At 34.4% G+C, this 18543-nt stretch overlaps 1 protein-coding gene and 2 long non-coding RNA genes across 3 annotated transcripts; 1 reads left to right on the plus strand and 2 right to left on the minus strand.

Annotated features, from left to right (window-relative positions):
* Positions 1–385: 385 nt before the first annotated feature.
* On the minus strand, positions 386–4294 carry LOC144571591 (BIIDXI-like protein At5g11420). Its single transcript, XM_078320941.1, has 4 exons — positions 4146–4294; positions 1669–2166; positions 1045–1371; positions 386–784 (listed from the first exon to the last, which is right to left on the minus strand). The coding sequence occupies exons 1-4, from the start codon at positions 4219–4221 to the stop codon at positions 564–566; spliced, it is 1122 nt and encodes a 373-aa protein (XP_078177067.1). The 5' UTR covers positions 4222–4294; the 3' UTR covers positions 386–563.
* Positions 4295–15869: 11575 nt separating this feature from the next.
* On the minus strand, positions 15870–18420 carry LOC144571593 (uncharacterized). The gene is made up of 4 exons (XR_013517536.1): positions 18328–18420; positions 17808–17913; positions 16580–16657; positions 15870–16165 (listed from the first exon to the last, which is right to left on the minus strand). It is a non-coding gene; the product is annotated as an uncharacterized LOC144571593 (long non-coding RNA).
* LOC144571594 (uncharacterized) lies at positions 16175–16658 on the plus strand. Its single transcript, XR_013517537.1, has 2 exons — positions 16175–16314; positions 16349–16658. It is a non-coding gene; the product is annotated as an uncharacterized LOC144571594 (long non-coding RNA).
* Positions 18421–18543: the final 123 nt, after the last annotated feature.

The following is an 18543-nucleotide window of genomic DNA, read 5'->3' on the forward strand; positions in this document are numbered from 1 at the left end:
TGAAGAAAATAAAACATCAGATGAAAGTTGTCAGAACAGAAGAGAGGCACACAAATTTAACTAGTAGACCAAGTGGTAAGTTATCAGGTTAATTGCTTAAGGGTCTCTTGAGTTTAAATTTGCATTGAGCAAATATAACAAGAAAATTGAAATTTCAGTGAGCACAATATCATATGGAAACTTGTGTACCTCGCCACTTAAAAGAAAACAAAAATGAATAGCACAAGACACAATTTTCTTGAGATATTTTTCCTTTCTTTCTGAGGAATTTTGCCCAATTGTGGTCTCTCGACATTTTCCATTCAACTCTCTTAATAAACGCCAAAAAAACATGAAACAAGAGACAAGTACAGACAAGAAATATTTATATCACTGGCTCACTTAGAAAAAATGCTAAATATATTAATTACTCATAAAATTACTACGCCAATTTGATTTCTCCCATAATATTTTCTTTAGAGATGAAATGAACCGTTATACAAAAACGCCAATTCATGGTAGGAAAACAGCATCCTGGTAAAATGTTCTTTTAACTTTGTTACACAATTGTCAGTAAATGTTCCTTATCCGCCAACACGCCGGCCCGAGAGAGAACGAACACTCACAACCAGCACATTGTCGAGAACCGGCCCGCAGAGTGAGCTGAGATCGTCGCTCCTCATGTTGTAGTAAGAGCTGTAGAACATTATCCTGGTATGATCTGCTGTGGCATGGAATGGCAAGAGTCCTTTCTTGGCCCCGCCGGTCCCATTCGACTCATACGCCACCTTGGCGCTCTCCTTACCTGAGGAAGGAAATTTTCACAATCATTGAGCAACTTCTTTTTTTTTGTAATATGAACAACTTTTTTGAAATAGATTAATATACCATTCAGAATTAATTTCTTTTAGAAGCAACATTAATACATATCCAAGCTATTTGTTATAATGTATTTTGATAAAATATATAGTGTTTTCCAACAAATGATGTCTGAAAAAGAGTCAAATGCACAATTTCTTACTTTTAGGGTTCTAATTAGGAAAAAAATGCACAAAATTACCATACCAGCATATGCCTCAATCATGAGGGAGCCCTTGCAAGCGTTGCTCGCATCACCGACAGAGAAGGAGAGGACATAAGAACGGTTAGGCACAGTACGGATGACCTGTGAGATGGAGCTTTCCCTGCCGGCCAGGAGCTCGATAGCATATTGGCCTTGCGGGACAGAGAAGTGGGGGGAGTCGATGTAGCGCACGGCCTTCAACGAGTCAACCATCCACCCAGACAGAGGGGAATGATCATCCTCGACGTGCGGGGGGACAAGCACACCCCAGCTTGTGTTCGGCAAAATAAACGGACCTTCCTCAAAATCACCATTCTTTATCAAGTTCTCTGCAATAGACATATATAACTCTGAGCATTAATCTGAAAAGGCAGACATATATTGGTGATATTTTCAACTATGTTAAATTGTTCATGTCTCAACTCTAATTGCTCTTTATTTCCCTTGATTCTGCAAAAGGAATATATACATATGTATATGTTCTCCTTTTTTACACTAACAAATTAATGGTCTTGATAATTGCTTGATTGCTTAAAAAAGTAAAAAATCTTGATTGTGATTTATGATTTTTCTGATGTACGAATTAATACAATACAATGTTATGTTAAAATTATTTGTGTGCTTACTGTTGGTTCTCCTGGGTGAGTTCAGTGCCTTGATAGCAACTGAATCGATCAATGGGCCGCATGCCGGGTCATCGCTGACTCCGGGGTTATGTATCACGACTTCTTCGTCATCTGAAGTTGCTAACCAAGCCCAAGCATAAGAGTCCCATCCACTACTACTGTACAATGTCTGCATCGGCAGAAACCCTGACTGGCGTGAGGCTGTCACATTGATCTGCTCAGATTGGGCACACGTGCGTGCTGCACTGAACGAAATCGAGTACCTCATGCCACGTGTCACGCTTAGACGTTGCTTGATGGATGCCTCATTGCCCAATCGGACGGCATAGGACCCCTCTGGGACGACTAAGAGCATGTCACCCTGCTTCTTGCCTGATGGTATGTATTCAACGAAACCGGAGATCTGCCATGACGGAATGCCCGTTGGGGACATCACCTGGGTCCCCTTTAGCTCTGAGGGGAGTGGGCCCTTCTCAAAGTTTCCATTTGGTAATAGCCCTGCAATTATTTTTAATTGTATGTTATTTTCTGTTATTAAAATAAATAAATTAAAAAAGCAAATAATTTGCTTTTTAAAATAGAAAAAGCAAATAGTTTCCAAGGTAGTCTTAAATTTGCTTTCTCGCTTGTTCTCAACTCTCAAGTCAAGATAAAATAAGAAACTCAGAAAGACCCAGGAATGTTTTTAATTTTTAGAGATAGAGGTACTCATAAATGTGCTCTTTAAGGTTTGCATATTTATTATTGTTATATATTCATAAGTTTCCTAGAATCAGAAACAACTCCATTTAGTAACCCACTGGTACACCTTGTTAATTACTACTGTACTTTTTACCTAGAATTCATGGACCATAATTATGGTCTAATTGGCCCAATTTCCCAAAGCAGCCCCAACAATGGCTGAATGGCACAAGCAAACAATTTCTTTAATGATGCAAAAAAGAAAACTTTTTTGCTGGTACGAGTCGAGTAGGAGAACCAAAACAGAGTGTCGAATTTTACAAGTCACAAAAAACCAAAATGGAAAAGCATTTTTATAAGCAGATCTAGATTGGGACAACTTATTTAAAGAAGAAGACAGGGAAATGGGCAGAATATGTCCCCGTTTTAAATGCATGGGCTCACGATATGTAATTCATATCATCAGATCTGATTCGCACATGGTACAAGGTCAGATGGTTTTATTAAGCATACTCTGCATAGCCAATCTATGAGTCTGACTAATGTACCTTTTATTGTGGTAACTATACTTGGATAGAATTCCATGACATTCTCTTAACTTCAACACAATTGAAAATATTTTCTAAATCAAGTTATTTTTTTTCTATAATTAGACAACAAATCTAAGGACGTGTTAATTGGCAGCTAGATAGCTTGCAAAATAAAGTGCACACCATGTGAGTACCATTTGAATTGCATTAATGAACTGTTGAAAATTTCAAGTGATTCGATCAATTGCAAAAGGTTATCTTATCACATTATTTTTGCATATGCACTCTTACCTAGTATATATAATTGTATTTAAATCATTTCAGTTATGAAATGGGTTTTAAGCTTTTTTTTCCAAAAAAATGAATGTACACGAATTATTATAATATATAACTTACATTCGGAGTATGACAATCATTTTTGAAGTTTTCTAACTCTTTTTTTCAAAAATGAGTTTTCTAATTAACTCAGTTGCATATTCTGATCTATGTAAGTTTGGCATGAGTTTTGAAATATTATTTTCTTTTTTCTTTTTTGTAAAACATCAATCTCTGAAGAAAAAAGAAAAAAAAAACAACTCATGATGACTATTGCAAATCTGTCCTTTGCCGTTGGTATACTTATATACTATACTGTTATGTTTCTTTTTTTGTTTCGACTATATTTTTTAATTCTCAGTGCATTTAGGTAGTTTGTTTTATTTATTGTTATGTTTTTATTTAGTTTATTCACTACTTTATATCTATGCATTAAACTATCAATAACTATTATAATTTGCATTGTGGCTAATAGTTAATACAGGGTTATAAAATTGCATAGGCCACTGGATTCTGCCACATTAAAGCCTCAGGTTTGTGCATGAATGCACATGGCTACTTCCAAAAGGGGAAAAGGAAAAAAGGAAAAGATCGAAGGAAAAAAGGATAAAGATACAGTGAAAATAATGGCCAACTTTATATAACCAAGCTATAATTATGTTATAACATAAAAGGCACCTCTACATTATGACTAGCTACTTGCATATTCAAAAATCAAAATATGATCAAAATAAAGAACCAGTGGAATCTTTCAGAAATGCATGCACGAGCACCGTGCACCGTACAAGTATAAAATTGTATGTTTTGATGTGCTTACTGTTCAAGTTGGAAAACTGATCTAAATTAAAGTACTTTAGCATGTAATAAACTAGATCTCGCTGTCACAATTATGAAGTAATTAATTGGATGATAAAACTGATGTATAGATTGGCAAATGCAATTATATCTTACCATCAGTGAAGCCAAACGCTCTCTGACAGACTGTACATATTAGCAAGAGCGAACCAAACAATGCCAACTTTCCCATTGAATAGTGTCTTTTGGATTGAGAGGTGAAGAGAGAACGAGAGAGAGAGAAAGATAGAAGGGACTGTGAGTCGACAACGAGGAGCACACTAGGGCTTAAATGTTATTTGTTTTAATTAATAACCCTTAGATTTGTCAGTTATTTTCCAATTTGCCATCAAATCGGTGGATCTTGGTACTGGACTGATTTTTTAAGGTTTTAAAATTGTGAGTTGTCAATATTGCTCCCTCTTCGGCCACATCTCAATAGATGAGACCTCTCCAGTTTCGTTGCAACGAGAGATATCCTTTATCATAATTTAAATAAATTAGCCTCTTTAAGGTAAATTCTTGATCGACCCATGTTCCTCACTCGACAAAATTGGTCAAGATTTGACTCTTTACTCTTTTGAACAGCTTGCAGCAGCAACCGGTTATTTATTTTATTTGTTTGATTATTATTGTTAGATAGATACGTATGTTGCGATGAAACAATATCAAAAGCTATAAAACGGAAGCATTAAATGGCTTGTTTTTAAGCATTATTTATTGAGCATTTTCTAACTCACCTCTCTCTTCAATCTGTACAATAAATGTTCTCGAATCCTTCTTTTATTTTATTTTATTTTTATTTATTTTTTGATAAATCAGTTATTGCATTATCACCGGTTTATAATTCTATGGTGAGACCCAACCTTCAAAAAAAAAAAAAAATTCTATGGTGAGACCCAAACTCTAATACACTTGTTGCTCAACAAATCCTTCTTCAAATGTAACTGGAAATAAATTATATGTCATTTTGTATTAAGTGAAAGCATAAAATAAAGGAAGATGAAAATTATGGGCATTAGTTAATGTAAATGATTTTATGAATTAGTGTTAACACAATCGCAAGATCTTTTGATCAAAATGTGTACCCTTTTGTTCTACCGAAAGAATAAAATTAAATGACTAAGAAAATATACTTGAAGAACATCAAGGAGTTGGCATATAAACATTATGTGACTTTCTTTTACTTTGCTTAGTTAATTGACATTATTTGACAACATCTTCTTCTTTAAGTCTCTTTTATTTTTTTGAGTAATAGTTGGAGATCAAGTCATCAAATTATTTAATATCTATTTCTTCATTTATATTTCAAACCTACAATTTCGTATCATTACCTTTGCCACTAAACTAAAGACTAAAGATTGATTCTCCTTCTTAAGCCTCTTTTTAACTTTTTTTTAACCACTTAATTCTTCAAAATATTAATTTTTAATGCATATTAAGGTGTTGCCATCTTGTTTAACCTTATGTCCAAATATATAATTGGTACCCAAACTTTTCTAGTCTTTATCATTACAAATATGTGACCTCTTAACATGAATTAAAATTTAATCAAATCATTACTAGCAAAAGGTTCCCTTTTTCACAATTTCTTTTACTTTTAAATTATGTAAAATTGAATTAGTTTGGAGACTGGAGAGGATCAAACTGGCATAATATAAAATTTTCGACTTCCCTAAGATATAATTTAAAATTTACAAATTGACATAAATCATAAATAATCGGGCATGGGTCCGGTCATTGAAGAATGGAGAGGATCTAACTCTCCCCCAAGCGATACAGTTAAACGTGATTACCGACTTAAACCGACTTGAAAAGACGATTTTGACCTCGCATGGCATGTTTGTTCAGGTGGGGCCTCTGGATGTGTCTTACAAGTTACAAGTCCGGCAGAAGGCATCAGCAGCTAAGCTCAAGATTGAAGAGCCCACGACGCCTAGTCCAAGGGCTATTTCGTCATTTGACTTTCTTAATTACACTCTTTAAGTCGACGTATAATGTTTTTCATCGAAAACATATGTTAAATCTGTCATAAGTAATTAAGGAAGCCTCAGCGTATTCTTTTTCAAGTACTACTCTAATTAGGAAAATTTCAGTACATTTTTCTTTTTTAGACTGAGAGATAAAGTTCTAGCTTTTCTGTTTTTATTAATTTAATGTTCGTTAAAAAAAATTCATATGATTTGTGAACTAAATCAAAGGATCAAATGATGATTCTTAATTTCATAATATTTTTAACTTTAATATATTTTTCAATAAGATTTAAATGTCTCATATTTTTCATATTTCATTCGTATCATATATTTTTATTTTTATTTTTAAAGTTTAAATAATTAATTTGAAAGGTTCTCTTGCAAATCAAATTTTATATTTTTTTTAAAAAAATTATTATGTTTTTAAATATGTACAAATCACTGTTTTGTTTCTAGAGGATCCAGAATCTTCTGAAACAGGGTTATAGCCTTACAGGATATGATGTAAATAATGTGGATATATAACATGGAGAGAACAAATTTTAGAATATTGAATTGGCGTAGTATCCCTTGAATCAAGCAGACAGGAGTACACCCTTGTCATAATTGGCCTTAATTCGTGGAGAAATACAGGCGTTTCATCCGATTCAAGTTAACATTTTTTTTTTACAATTGGCAATCTTACCAACAAGTCCTTCAAAAGCCAAGTAATTATTTCTCTGTTATTTTCCAGGATAAAATATAATGCTGAATATAAAACCACATCAAAATAGTAAAAGAAAATGGTAAATGTCAAAAAATATTATTTATAAAGAAAGGACATTTATGAACGTGTCCAAACCTTCGAGGATCTAAATTTGGAATACAAAGAGTTCTTGATCGAATATTGAGATATATTATATATGAGGAGGGTTCGAATGCCTTCATTTTTTGTGCCTCCATCGTGCTTCTATTTTTAAAAACTTAAATAACTCAAAGTTTAAAACTTAAACATCAAAATAAAACCATTAGATTTGATATATGTTATTTTCTCTATGTGCCCATAAAAAATTATCACATTTTGATTTTCCTTTTATTTGAATCAATAAGTTAAATAATCAACGTCTAGAAATTATCCGCATTAATATACATTTTTACAAGCTCAAGATAACAACCAAAACAAAGTTGAAATGCCATATTTTTTTACACGTGCATAAATAAAATGATATAGTTCATATCCAATGTTTTTATTTTGAATTTTAAGATTTAAATTTTGAATTATTAAATTTTTAAAAAATAGAGACATGACAGAGGCATTTAAACCCTCCTCATTATATTATATATAGTTAATTTGTAAGGGCCATATCTATTTACATTGTTTTGTTCCTAAAGTTAGGTTCATCCATATCGAGATCTACTTTTTTTGAGGAATTAGGCAAATTGCAAATCGTTGCCTACTTTAGATATTTAAAAAGTGATAACATGAAATGTTATTACAAACTATATATTTAGTCTTTTGTTTTTTATTCCTTTTTATGTGAACGCGTTCGAGAGATCGCAAAGAGGAGAAAATAGCATAATTAGCGAGTAAAGTTATATAGATCATGCATTCATGCTATTGTGTATCGCGAGCCGATGACCGGTCGTGAAATAATTAATAAGTTGCAAAAAAATAAAAATAAAACATTCTAAAATTAGGCAAAGAATTCTTCAACTGTAGAGAGAAAATTAAAACAAAAAGAAAACCATAGGCAATATATATAGTTTGTATTTTTATGATTTTTTTATGGTTTTTGTGGTTTTTTGTGTAGCTAACTATATATTAAGCTGGTAATTGTTTTTATCTTTCTGAACTGTCTGGTTTGTAACTAATGGATATGATGATCAAGTCATAGGTTTCCGCTTTAGAATCTTATATTTGATCGATATGATTTCTAATGAAATCGGTAGATTTAATTCCACTATTTTTCAAACAAAATAAAAATAATATAAGTTCGGTTACTCTTTCATGGCATTGTTTCGTAATTCATTCTATTGATCAACGACTGTAACAAGTTAGCAATTTAATTGATGATTGTCATGTGGATGTATTGCAAACTTTCTCAATATTACTTTATGAGAAGTGCAGAGAATATTAAATGGACGGAGAGGGGGCGGGGGGTTTCATACTTTCATGTGCAGTCTTTGGAGCACAATCATGTGCAAGAAATTAGAATCAAGCATCTGCCAGGCTTCAGCATGTGCATGCAGTCAGGCTACGGATATGTTATTGTTCTTAAAATTGATTGCATTCAATTAATTAATTGGATCCGTTTAACTACTTATTCATCACACCTGTAATTGGGTCTTTATTGCCTCATCTCTCATACTTCATGATTAGGCATCCAATGTTTCCTTAAGAAAATTAATGTGTTTTTGACGATCTAGCTAGCTAGAATAATGGCGTTCAAAAAGAAAAAGAAAAAAGAAAATAGAATTTGCATTAGACTGAAACTAAATTTTAATTTAATTTAAAAACATTGCTCTCACGCACTTCATTTGGATTGCTTTCAGCAAATAATTTTAAAAACACTGCACTCAAGTAAAGTTTCTTCGTAAGTCCAAAAAACCTAATTTCTTAGAGGATGAGCGGACAGTTATTAATATTTTATTCAATATTATGATATTTTAAAAAGCAATTTCATTAGAAATTTTTTTCTCTTTTTTCATAAAATTATCATACATCCGGAATTGTAAATAAAATTACTACCTAAAATATAAAATTATAATGAAATCATCTATATTATAATTTTTTTACTTTATTTCAAGATGGGTAGAAACTAGAAAATCATTGTTTTTTAATGTTTCAAGTGATTTTCTGTACCCATCTAAAAAAAAATAGAAAAAATTCTAAAAAATATAAAATTTAGTTTACAAGTACTTATTCATATGAATATCATATTGAACGGTTAGGTTCAGCCGTTAGAACTTTCAAACTGAAGATTTGAGTCATAGCGCAGGTCAATATACTCTATGCATAGTACATAGCCTCACTCTTATCTTTATGTTAATTTCAGTGGAAGACCTTTTTATGAGAAAATTTCAAGTATCATATGCTGGCTATACATTGATGGCTGACTGTGACTTGTATTGTAAAGCTTCTGTGCTTCATTAATGAAATTTAATGAAATGATATGATTAAAAATTATTGGTGAAGTTAGATCGCATTTACAACATTGACATGACAGACGGTAACCGTGATTCCTTAACAGGATGTCTGCTCTTGAGTCTTGATACACTAGCTAGGTCAAAATTGTGCCCTATAATCCTATATTGAATCAGAGGAGGAACTATGTTAGGCGATCGAGAATGAAGTAGGTCTGATAGATTTCAGGACCGTCTAATCCACTTTAAGATCCATGTACACAAAAATTGACACGAGCATGTATGAATATTTCGGAGCACACGGATCTTAAAGCAGATCGAATGGTCTTGAAACCAGGGGCGGAAGATAATGCAATTGAAAGGTGGCTGAGTAAACCCCAATATTTTCATTTTTTTTTAACTAGTACCTAGAAATTTTACTAAAGTTTATATTTGGTATGCCTCAGCCCCCCCCTATGATGATACGTAAAATTTAGAGGGTTGCAAGTGCAAAAGTAACATCAATTTTTAATTGTTTTGAGATGGTTTCACATGACCCGTGACCAAAGTTGTGTAATATTATAATATAGAGCATTCTTTTTGGGATGGTTTGGTGTGACCGGTCAAAGGGCTTTAATATTAAAATATAGAAATTTACAGGTTAAAATTGGAAGAAGACTGTTGCACGTGGAAATCGAAAAAAACAAGTTATTGTAAGTTTAGAAGAACGAAAAAAGCAGTTATAAAAATAGAAAGCAAAGAAAATAGTGAAGAATCATATTATTTTGTACTTCGTAGTTTTTGAATTTTATTATAATATTTTTTTAGTATATGATGTTTAGTTGGTTAGCCACCCCTATACTCAAAGTTGAGTTCCGCCCCTGCTTGAAACCCATCAAATTTAAAGTAGATCCATACCCATCGGATCTAATCCGCAATCCTGGCGATATGAGCAAGTACATATTTTACCAATCGCATTTACTATTACTATTGTTGTTATTTATTTGAATCAAATGTATTGGACTATATCATATAGGTATCGCATTCGATCACTGTACCAGGAGTCCAAGACTATTACTATTGACTATTAAGGCTCTATTTTTTTTACCTTAGGTGTAGTATAAATAATCAACCATATTTTTGTGATTTAGTTCAAAAAAAAAAAAAAGCAGAGGTCTTTACAGATTATGTGTCCTGATACCTAAGTGTGACACTCCTCTAACGGTCAAGGAATTTAGACCAACAAGTGTGATTAATATCATACCAAAACTGATCTCCAAAGTGTTGTCAAACCGTCTGCGATTGTTGCTGCCCAACCTTATTTCCTCAAACCAGACTGCCTTCATACAAGGGCGGCAAATATCTGAGAACTTTCTAGCAACAAGGGAAATAATACATCACATTGAGGCATCTAAGAAACCAGCAGTATTCATGAAAATTGATTTTGCCAAAGCCTTCGACTCGGTGGAATGGGGATTCCTGACAAAGGTAATGGAGGTGAGGGGATTTCCACCTAGGTGGATATCATGGATAGAGTCACTCCTCAAAACTTCCTCTTCCAGAGTAGTGGTAAATGGAGTGGCATCAGAGTTTTTCCAACACAAGAGGGGTCTTAGGCAAGGGGATCCGCTTTCCCCTATGCTTTTCAACCTGGCGGCGGATGTTTTCCAACAAATAGTTAAACAGGCAAATAAGATCATAGGATTGAACATCACAAGAAGAGTAAAGGAATCCATGATAGCTTTCCAATATGCTGATGACACGGCAGTAATCGCATCAGCCGACATCAACAACCTAGTAACACTCAAATTGATTATTAGGTTGTTTGCATTGGTGTCGGGTTTAAGGGTCAACTACAACAAAAGCATTTGTGTGCCAATCAACATCCCCACAGAAAACATGCACGCAGTGGCAGCGGTTTTGAACTGTACCCTTGCACAGTTCCCAGTATAGTACCTGGGAATGCCCTTAACACTCAAGAAACCGACAAGAGAGATGTTCATGCCGTTGATTGAGAAAGTAGAGAGGAAAATGGAAGGATGGAAAGGAAGAATGCTATCAAGGGGAGGGAGATTACAACTGGTTCAGTCGGTTCTCACCTCGATACCGACCTATTACATGCTATGCTTTACATTGCCTCAATGGGTGATAAACCGATTGGATAAAGTAAGACGACAATTCTTGTGGGGTAAGAATCAGGACAATGACAGAGGCATATCCCTATTGAATTGGAGGGAAACATGTTACCTAAAGCAAAGTGGAGGGCTTGGAGTCACCAATTTGAGTATTGCTAATATATCCTTTATTTTAAGATGGTTATGGAAAATATACTGTGAACCAGACTCACTCTGGGCAATTGTAATCCAGATGCTTAGAAGGAAAGGGTCTGTCTCAAGTGGACCTAAGATTTGGGTCAAGATGGGATCCTTTTTCTGGACTCAGATTACAAATTTGATGTCGTTGTTTCATTGGAGCACAAGGTGGGAAATTGGAAATGGCAATATAATCTCATACTAGTATGATGTCTGGCAAGGTCAGCCCAGGCTAGCTGATCAAGAGGAGACCGTCATACAGCCTAACATATCTCTGCGACAGGCATGGCCGATTCAGTCAGAACTGATCCCCTCTCGGCAGCCAATTACGGGTATAACCTTCAATTCAGAGGAAGATCAGCTGAGATGGAGATGGAGCAATGGGGAGGTCTATACTGCTAAATCTATATACAAGGTATTGGGGGAAGGAGGGCTCATAAAATGGCAGTATAGGTTAATATGGAAATGCAAACTGCCCCCAACAGTAAAGCTGTTTGTTTTCTTCACCTTGAGGGGCAAATTATTGACCAGGGATGTTTTACGCAGAAGGGGAATAAATTATGGGTCACACTGCTCGGTTTGTCGGAACTGCCCGGTTGAATCGATTGCACATGTACTTTACCTATGCCCTTATGTTGTTTCTGTCTGGTACCATGTTTCCTGTTTGCTCAACGGTCCTATCATGAAACCTGCTGGTACGGTACATGACATTTGGGATAGGTCTTGGGAACTGGTACAAGAAAGAGGTGTAATGCCAAGGAAGGAATGGATTGTGCGATTCTCTTGTGTCTCATGGTTCATCTGGAAGCAAAGGAACAATACAATCTTTAACAGTCAGACACTAGAGGCGTTACTGGTAGCTAGGAGATGTATGGATGAAATGAAACAATGGTTGTTATTCTGTTAAAAACGGTACCGACTGACACCGTCTAGTTCAGTCTCTGATGTATCACATTGTGTTTTTTCTTATTTAAATCAAAGCCTTGACAGCTTCTGTCAAGTTTTCAAAAAAAAAAAATAATAATAATACTATTAATCTCTCTCATAAAATAGAATCACAAGGCATTTCTTTATCCAGCCCTTCAATTTTAATTTTATGATTTCAGACGTATAACTTAATGACATGACAAGGAAACTTTGATCGGAAATTACTCTTGTTTGCCAAAAGAGATTTAATTAGATCTATAGCTATGATAAATTTTTTAGTCAGAAATAGAAGACAAAGGAAAGATCGTGACTAAAATAATGGGTTCCGTATGAAAAACTGCTAGTTTAAATTTTAGCCAAAAGATTTACAATGGAAAATGACGTCAAAATTAAATAAATTTGATGATAATTAAATCCGATGAAGTAAAAAGACCTCTCTATTCGCTTCCCCTTCTTCGTGTGCATAGAAAAAAGAGAGAGATGATGCTGGATACCTATAGAAGCTTTGGCCAACTCCGACCAAGTCAGGGTCCTTTTCTTTTCTCTACCGTTTTTCTCTAGTTAGTTTTACTAATATTTATTTCTCCTTTTTCTACCCGATAGATTCTAATAAAATTTTAAATAACATAATTGGTAAATTAAGAAAAATTCTTGATATAAAAAGGTAAATTTCGTTATAGATCACTAAACTTTGTTATTTGTCACAAATTAGTCACTCAAGTTTGATTTGTCCATTTTTAGTTACTCAACTTTGTTATTTGTACCAATTAAGTCTCTCTATATTTTTCCATCCAAAATTTTAACGGAATATTCCGTTAGTATTTTTGATAGAATATACTCATTATATTAATTTTTTGAATGGAATGAGTATATTCCGTTAATATTTTGGACGGAATGGGAATATTCCGTTAAGATTTTGGGCAGAATGGGAATATTCCGATAAGATTTTAGATGGAAAAATATAGAGGGACTTGATTGAGACGAATAACAAAGTTGAATGACTAAAAATAAACAAATCAAACTTGAGTGACCAATTTGTGACAAGTAACAAAGTTTAGTGACCTCCAGTAAAATTTACCCTTTATCAAATTTCAAATGAATTTTTATCAGCACTGTGTGCCTTCCAATATGGCAATTGAAACTCAAATCATCTCTTATGAATCTTATGATTATTTATTAATAGAACCATCTCCTATGAATCTTCCCTCGGTACATCCAACACAAATACAAGCATCTAGAATTCTTGTAGGTGGGTTTGGATGGAGGGGTGGGTTAGTGAGAATAGTGGCTAACCCAAGAATGAAGAATAGTTGTTAATCTAACTTTTATTTGGGTTAGTAAAATAGTGAGTTAACTCATAAAAGACAAACAAAGAATAGTAGGCTTCATCCAAACACTGAATAGCTTAACTATTTTCGGGTTAATTAGTGCTATTCTTGCTCTATCCAAATGCACCCATAGAGTTGGGAGTGATTATTATAGGCAACAAAATCTTGATCATAGAGTTAGGAGTGACTATCTCATAGAGGCATATCAGACTCACTGAAGCCTAGCTGCGTAGGGACTAAAAGGTCATATCCCTTTCTTGGGTCAATGAAGGCTGAGAGTAGGGGTGGCAACGAGCTGTTAACGAGCGAGCTAGGCCACACTCATACTCGGCTTGTTAGTGTATCAAGCTGAGCGAGCGAGTTTGGATTTTAGGTCCCGAGCTAAAACTATTGCTCAAGACCGACTCGTGACTTGTCCGAGCGAGCCGAGCTAGCTCGTTACTAGCTTGGCATATTTATAAATTTGTATATTTTCTTTCCTGCTATATCTTAAATTTTCATAACATATCTTATCAATTACGGCTAAAACAAAATAATATTTATATGACTAATTACTGAGGATTACTCTTAATTCAACTGTAATTAAGCAAATCAACTACTATAAATTAAATTTACAGCTAAATTCATACATACAAATATATCAAAATTCTAAATTCATACAAACATATTTACTAAATAAATTCATGCATATCAAATCAAACAAATTCATACAAATTAACTTAGTTGCTTGTAATTAATTCACACGTATTCCATACAACATTACCAATCAACTTAAACACAGTCCAAAGTGCAATTACCACAACACTGGCTATAACATTCATAGACCATAATATCCCCAATATGAAGTGAACGGATCCGATTAAACTATTAAACTATATATATTAAATAGCTCGTCAACGACCGAGCTGGCTCGTGCCGAGCCAGGCCAAACTCAAACTCATTAATTATGGCTCGAGTATATAGCGAGCGAGCTAATTTTAACTCGATCCACTAACGAACGAGCTGTTACCGATCGAGTCACGAGCGAATACCAAGCGGGCCACGAGCCACGAGCTTTTTTGCCAGCCCTAGCTGAGAGTATTATGGTAACTGGTGATAGCTGGGGTACGGCAAAGACTACTGCAAGGAAAATTAGAATTGAGAATGTAATTGTAGAGGCGAAATCAGAAGGAAATGCTAAGAAAGTGAAGGAACTTCTGGTATGTAGACAATTCCTCTTTCATTAATCCAAATTGCAAACAATTTGCTAAAAGTTTGGAAATTTGACATATTGGTCCTTCTCACAAACATTGTTAAAAAGGTAATTTTGTTTTAGACAACAATAAATTTTACAAACTTTTAGTCAGGAATGCGAACAAAATCCCCGACTCTATGCATTGTCCTTGTTTAAACCTCGTTCTTGATTCACTGGTACCGATTAGTGTTAGTACCATCCTTGCTTTACAGTTCAGAATCTGTTAAGGACTTGAGGGTCACATTGTGAAATCTACAATCTAACAAGGTATTTTCTCTAAGAAAAACTAAGAAGATGAAATGCACCTCCTTTCTACTACCAAGAAAATCAGATATCAATAACCGTGATTCAAGATTTTGAACGAAAATAGTTTAGGAATGAAAACTTAGTATAAAACCCGTGAGGAGGAGTTGGAAATGAGAAATTGAGGTTGCTTTAGATGCTCTGGTTTAATATTGTAACCATTTGAAGATGATTGTATAATTTTTTATACGTTTGAATGAAAATTGAAAGAAACTTGTACAAATGGTAAACAGAGAAGGGAAAGGAGGAAGAAAAAAAAATATGTCTTTTTACGGATCATGTATAAAGAAAATAAAACCAGGCCCAGTAGCCTGTTACTCTTATTACATTCTTCCACAAGTTGAAAGAAACAAAGCTACTCATTACATTCTTGGAGCGGAGAGGCGGCAGTTTGTAACGCTAGAATATCCAAAATTATTCAGCTCTGCCAGTAGTAGGATCCCATATTAAAATAGAAAATTTGTGTCAAGCCATGAATTGCTTGATATATTTTTTTACAAAATAATGTCTCATGTCATCTTCCAAGTAATTTTATTTTTATTAATTGAACTTTGGCTGTAGTACCTATGGCATAATGTGGTATGAATCGATGTTGGAACGACCTAACTTCAATTTTGATAGGATATTTTCCTTTCTCTGATATAAAAGATAGATATCCCAAGTTAGTTAAGCAAAACATGTACAATTGATACAGACAAAAATGTTTGATGTGCTTTACATACTCATTTGCCTTGTATCAGTTCTAGCCAAACTGAGGCAAACCACCCAAATTACATGGCTACCCGGCATTTTGGGAATCTGATTTCTAATTCTCACTATTCTCACTATTCAATCACTATACAAGTTTCATATCCACTGGCCATGCCAAACCTGCTGGCCACACTGCACCTGCCAGCTTTGCCGGCCAAACAGGGCCCCCTGTCTCGATTGGCTCAGCTGGCGTCAAGTTTCATTTACCCTAAGGTAATTGACAAAAGACAGTATGGTCAATTTTCTTTATCCAACTAAATTAATAAATTGACATATAAGTTTCGTACTATGGCCAGAGGCTAGTTAAAAGTTCAACTGTTACAACAGATAAAACCTGATCTAGTACTAACAAGTGAAGTTGACATGAATTCCTTTCAAACAATAATTAGAGGCATCTCATAAACCCAAAAAAACTGAAGCAGCAATATCTGAAAGAATTGGAAAGAAGGATACAAGGAGATGGGTATTTGGAATAAAAAAAACTCATACCGCCGAGTACTTACCAGATCTGTGAGCAACCAATAAAAGATCGGATTGCACCGGTTTAATATATGAGAAGCCGCAACAAGTATAGGGTACCATTAATAAATACTATCAATTAAATTTTTAGCTATATTCATACCATTTCCTAGTCCACTCATGCTAAAATGAAGCGAAGTGAATCGCCCTGTAGACACTCATCAGTTCTCATTTCTTACATCTGAACAAATAGTCAAAATAGAAAACAATTAGTTACATTAAAAATGATTGGTCAATTGTTAGCCAATTAATTAGCAAAAGTTGGCAGGGAATGTAATATAATTGGTCATTGATTTGCAATCTCAGATGTAATGAGCAAACCAGGAAAATAATGAATGCAATGGGCTCGTACTTAAGTCTAATTAAGAAAATCAACCATCTAAGTTAACTTTATATTTGGCACTTCTAACAAACAATAAAGGGAACCCAAGTGTTATTCGCTTCCATGTGTATAAACTGCTATAAACATGGCTTATTAATACTATATTGGATTCTTTTGGATAGTGAATATCTTGTAGGCTATGGATTGAACTACGATTTCATATCAGCAAATACTACATGCGAAAGGTAAATACATAGAATCTCGCAGGCTGAGATTGCGGAATAGGTTTGTCTAGAAAAATAGAATTACTTTTCATGAAATTTATCTTTGAAGCTGTTTATTTATGTCAATTTCAAAATGATTCAGTACCAGATGAGACGTGAATGGAAACACTTGGATTCACCACCTTAGCAAATATTACATGCAGAGAACAAATCATTGATTTTATGCAAACCGCAAATAATGTTTGCGACATAATACTATTGTTAGTACCTGAGAAGCTTGTCTCATTTGCTGGGACCAATTAACACCAGCAGAGATGAAATACTGAACCCAGTCCCAGGTCCATATGTATATTTTTTCGTTGTCAATAGAACTATAGAAGTAGTAGACTCAAGGCATAAAGATTTAAGTTTATCCAACAGTACATGGGATTTACTACAGGTTTATCTCAAAAAAAAATACATGGACCAACTTACTAAATGTGACAGAGACCTTATTTTGATGTTCAGGAAACCGCAAATAATATAGTCCTAGCAGGATGAGCTTTAAAGCAAGGATGATTTTATTTTCTCTTTATGCAGCGTATCAACAAAATTAAATTTAAAAGGAATAAAGATTAACCCTCCTAAGAAATAAATTATAAAACTACAAACACAGTAATAAGAGATTTTGTCGGTTCGCATATATATGAGGAAAATCTTTTTTGCCTAATATAAGAGGATATAGCTAAAATTACTACATATTTTGTACAGACTAGACAAAGGCTTAGATAGATGTGATAATGTACCTAACATGTGGTGCTTGTTCTGGCCGAGTTCTTGCAACAGTCCTGTCCTTGCTTTACCACTTGTATGACTTTCTTCGCCCAGCAAAGCTACTCACAGTGCAGTCTTCTACAGCCATCGCCAGTCCAAAAAAAATAAATACATAAGATAAATAAGTGTTACCAAAAAAAAAATATTATTGAATTCTATACTGGCATAATAGACAAGAAAATCCCCACTGCATCTCAAGTATTCAGATTGTTCTAATCACTAAATCTGCTCCTGAACTACGGTAAGGTTTTTCAGACTTGGTAACATATTTACATCTATCGTGTGATATAGAGAAAATTGGTCACTCAAATGCAAAAGTTCGGTTAGGGTTTCTGATTTGGAAGAAAGAAGACAATTTTGGAGTACGGAAGCACTAGCTCAGATTATGGTTAGAACAGGGGAACAGACGCTGTACGCGCCTAGATGAAAACTAATTAATCCAATTTTCCTAAAAAAGAGAAAAAGGATAATCAATCCTAGAAGGGGAAAAACCTGGAATCGTTTTCGATAATCGACGAAGAGAGAGACGTGAGACTCAGTGAGGCAGTGTCGCCGGATGTCATAGGAAAAGAGGCGGCACTTCCGAGATGCGGGGTCTAGGCTAGGGTTTGCCGCCTTTTATAGTAATACTCAAATGGATTTATACTGGATTCGGATCCTCTAAATAACCCACAGTTTGGGCTTAAATGCGGACCGTATAGAATCCGC

Source organism: Carex rostrata, chromosome 19 (assembly GCF_964058835.1).
Source record: "Carex rostrata chromosome 19, lpCarRost1.2, whole genome shotgun sequence".
NCBI lineage: Eukaryota > Viridiplantae > Streptophyta > Magnoliopsida > Poales > Cyperaceae > Carex > Carex rostrata.

Coding starts and splice junctions, on each gene's coding strand:
- LOC144571591 (XM_078320941.1), bottom strand. CDS start 4,221: ATGGGAAAGTTGGCATTGTTTGGTTCGCTCTTGCTAATATGTACAGTC. Junction 1,372..1,668: donor CTCACCCAGGAGAACCAACA/GTAAGCACACAA, acceptor TGTCTATTGCAG/AGAACTTGATAAAGAATGGT. Junction 785..1,044: donor CATGATTGAGGCATATGCTG/GTATGGTAATTT, acceptor TTCCTTCCTCAG/GTAAGGAGAGCGCCAAGGTG.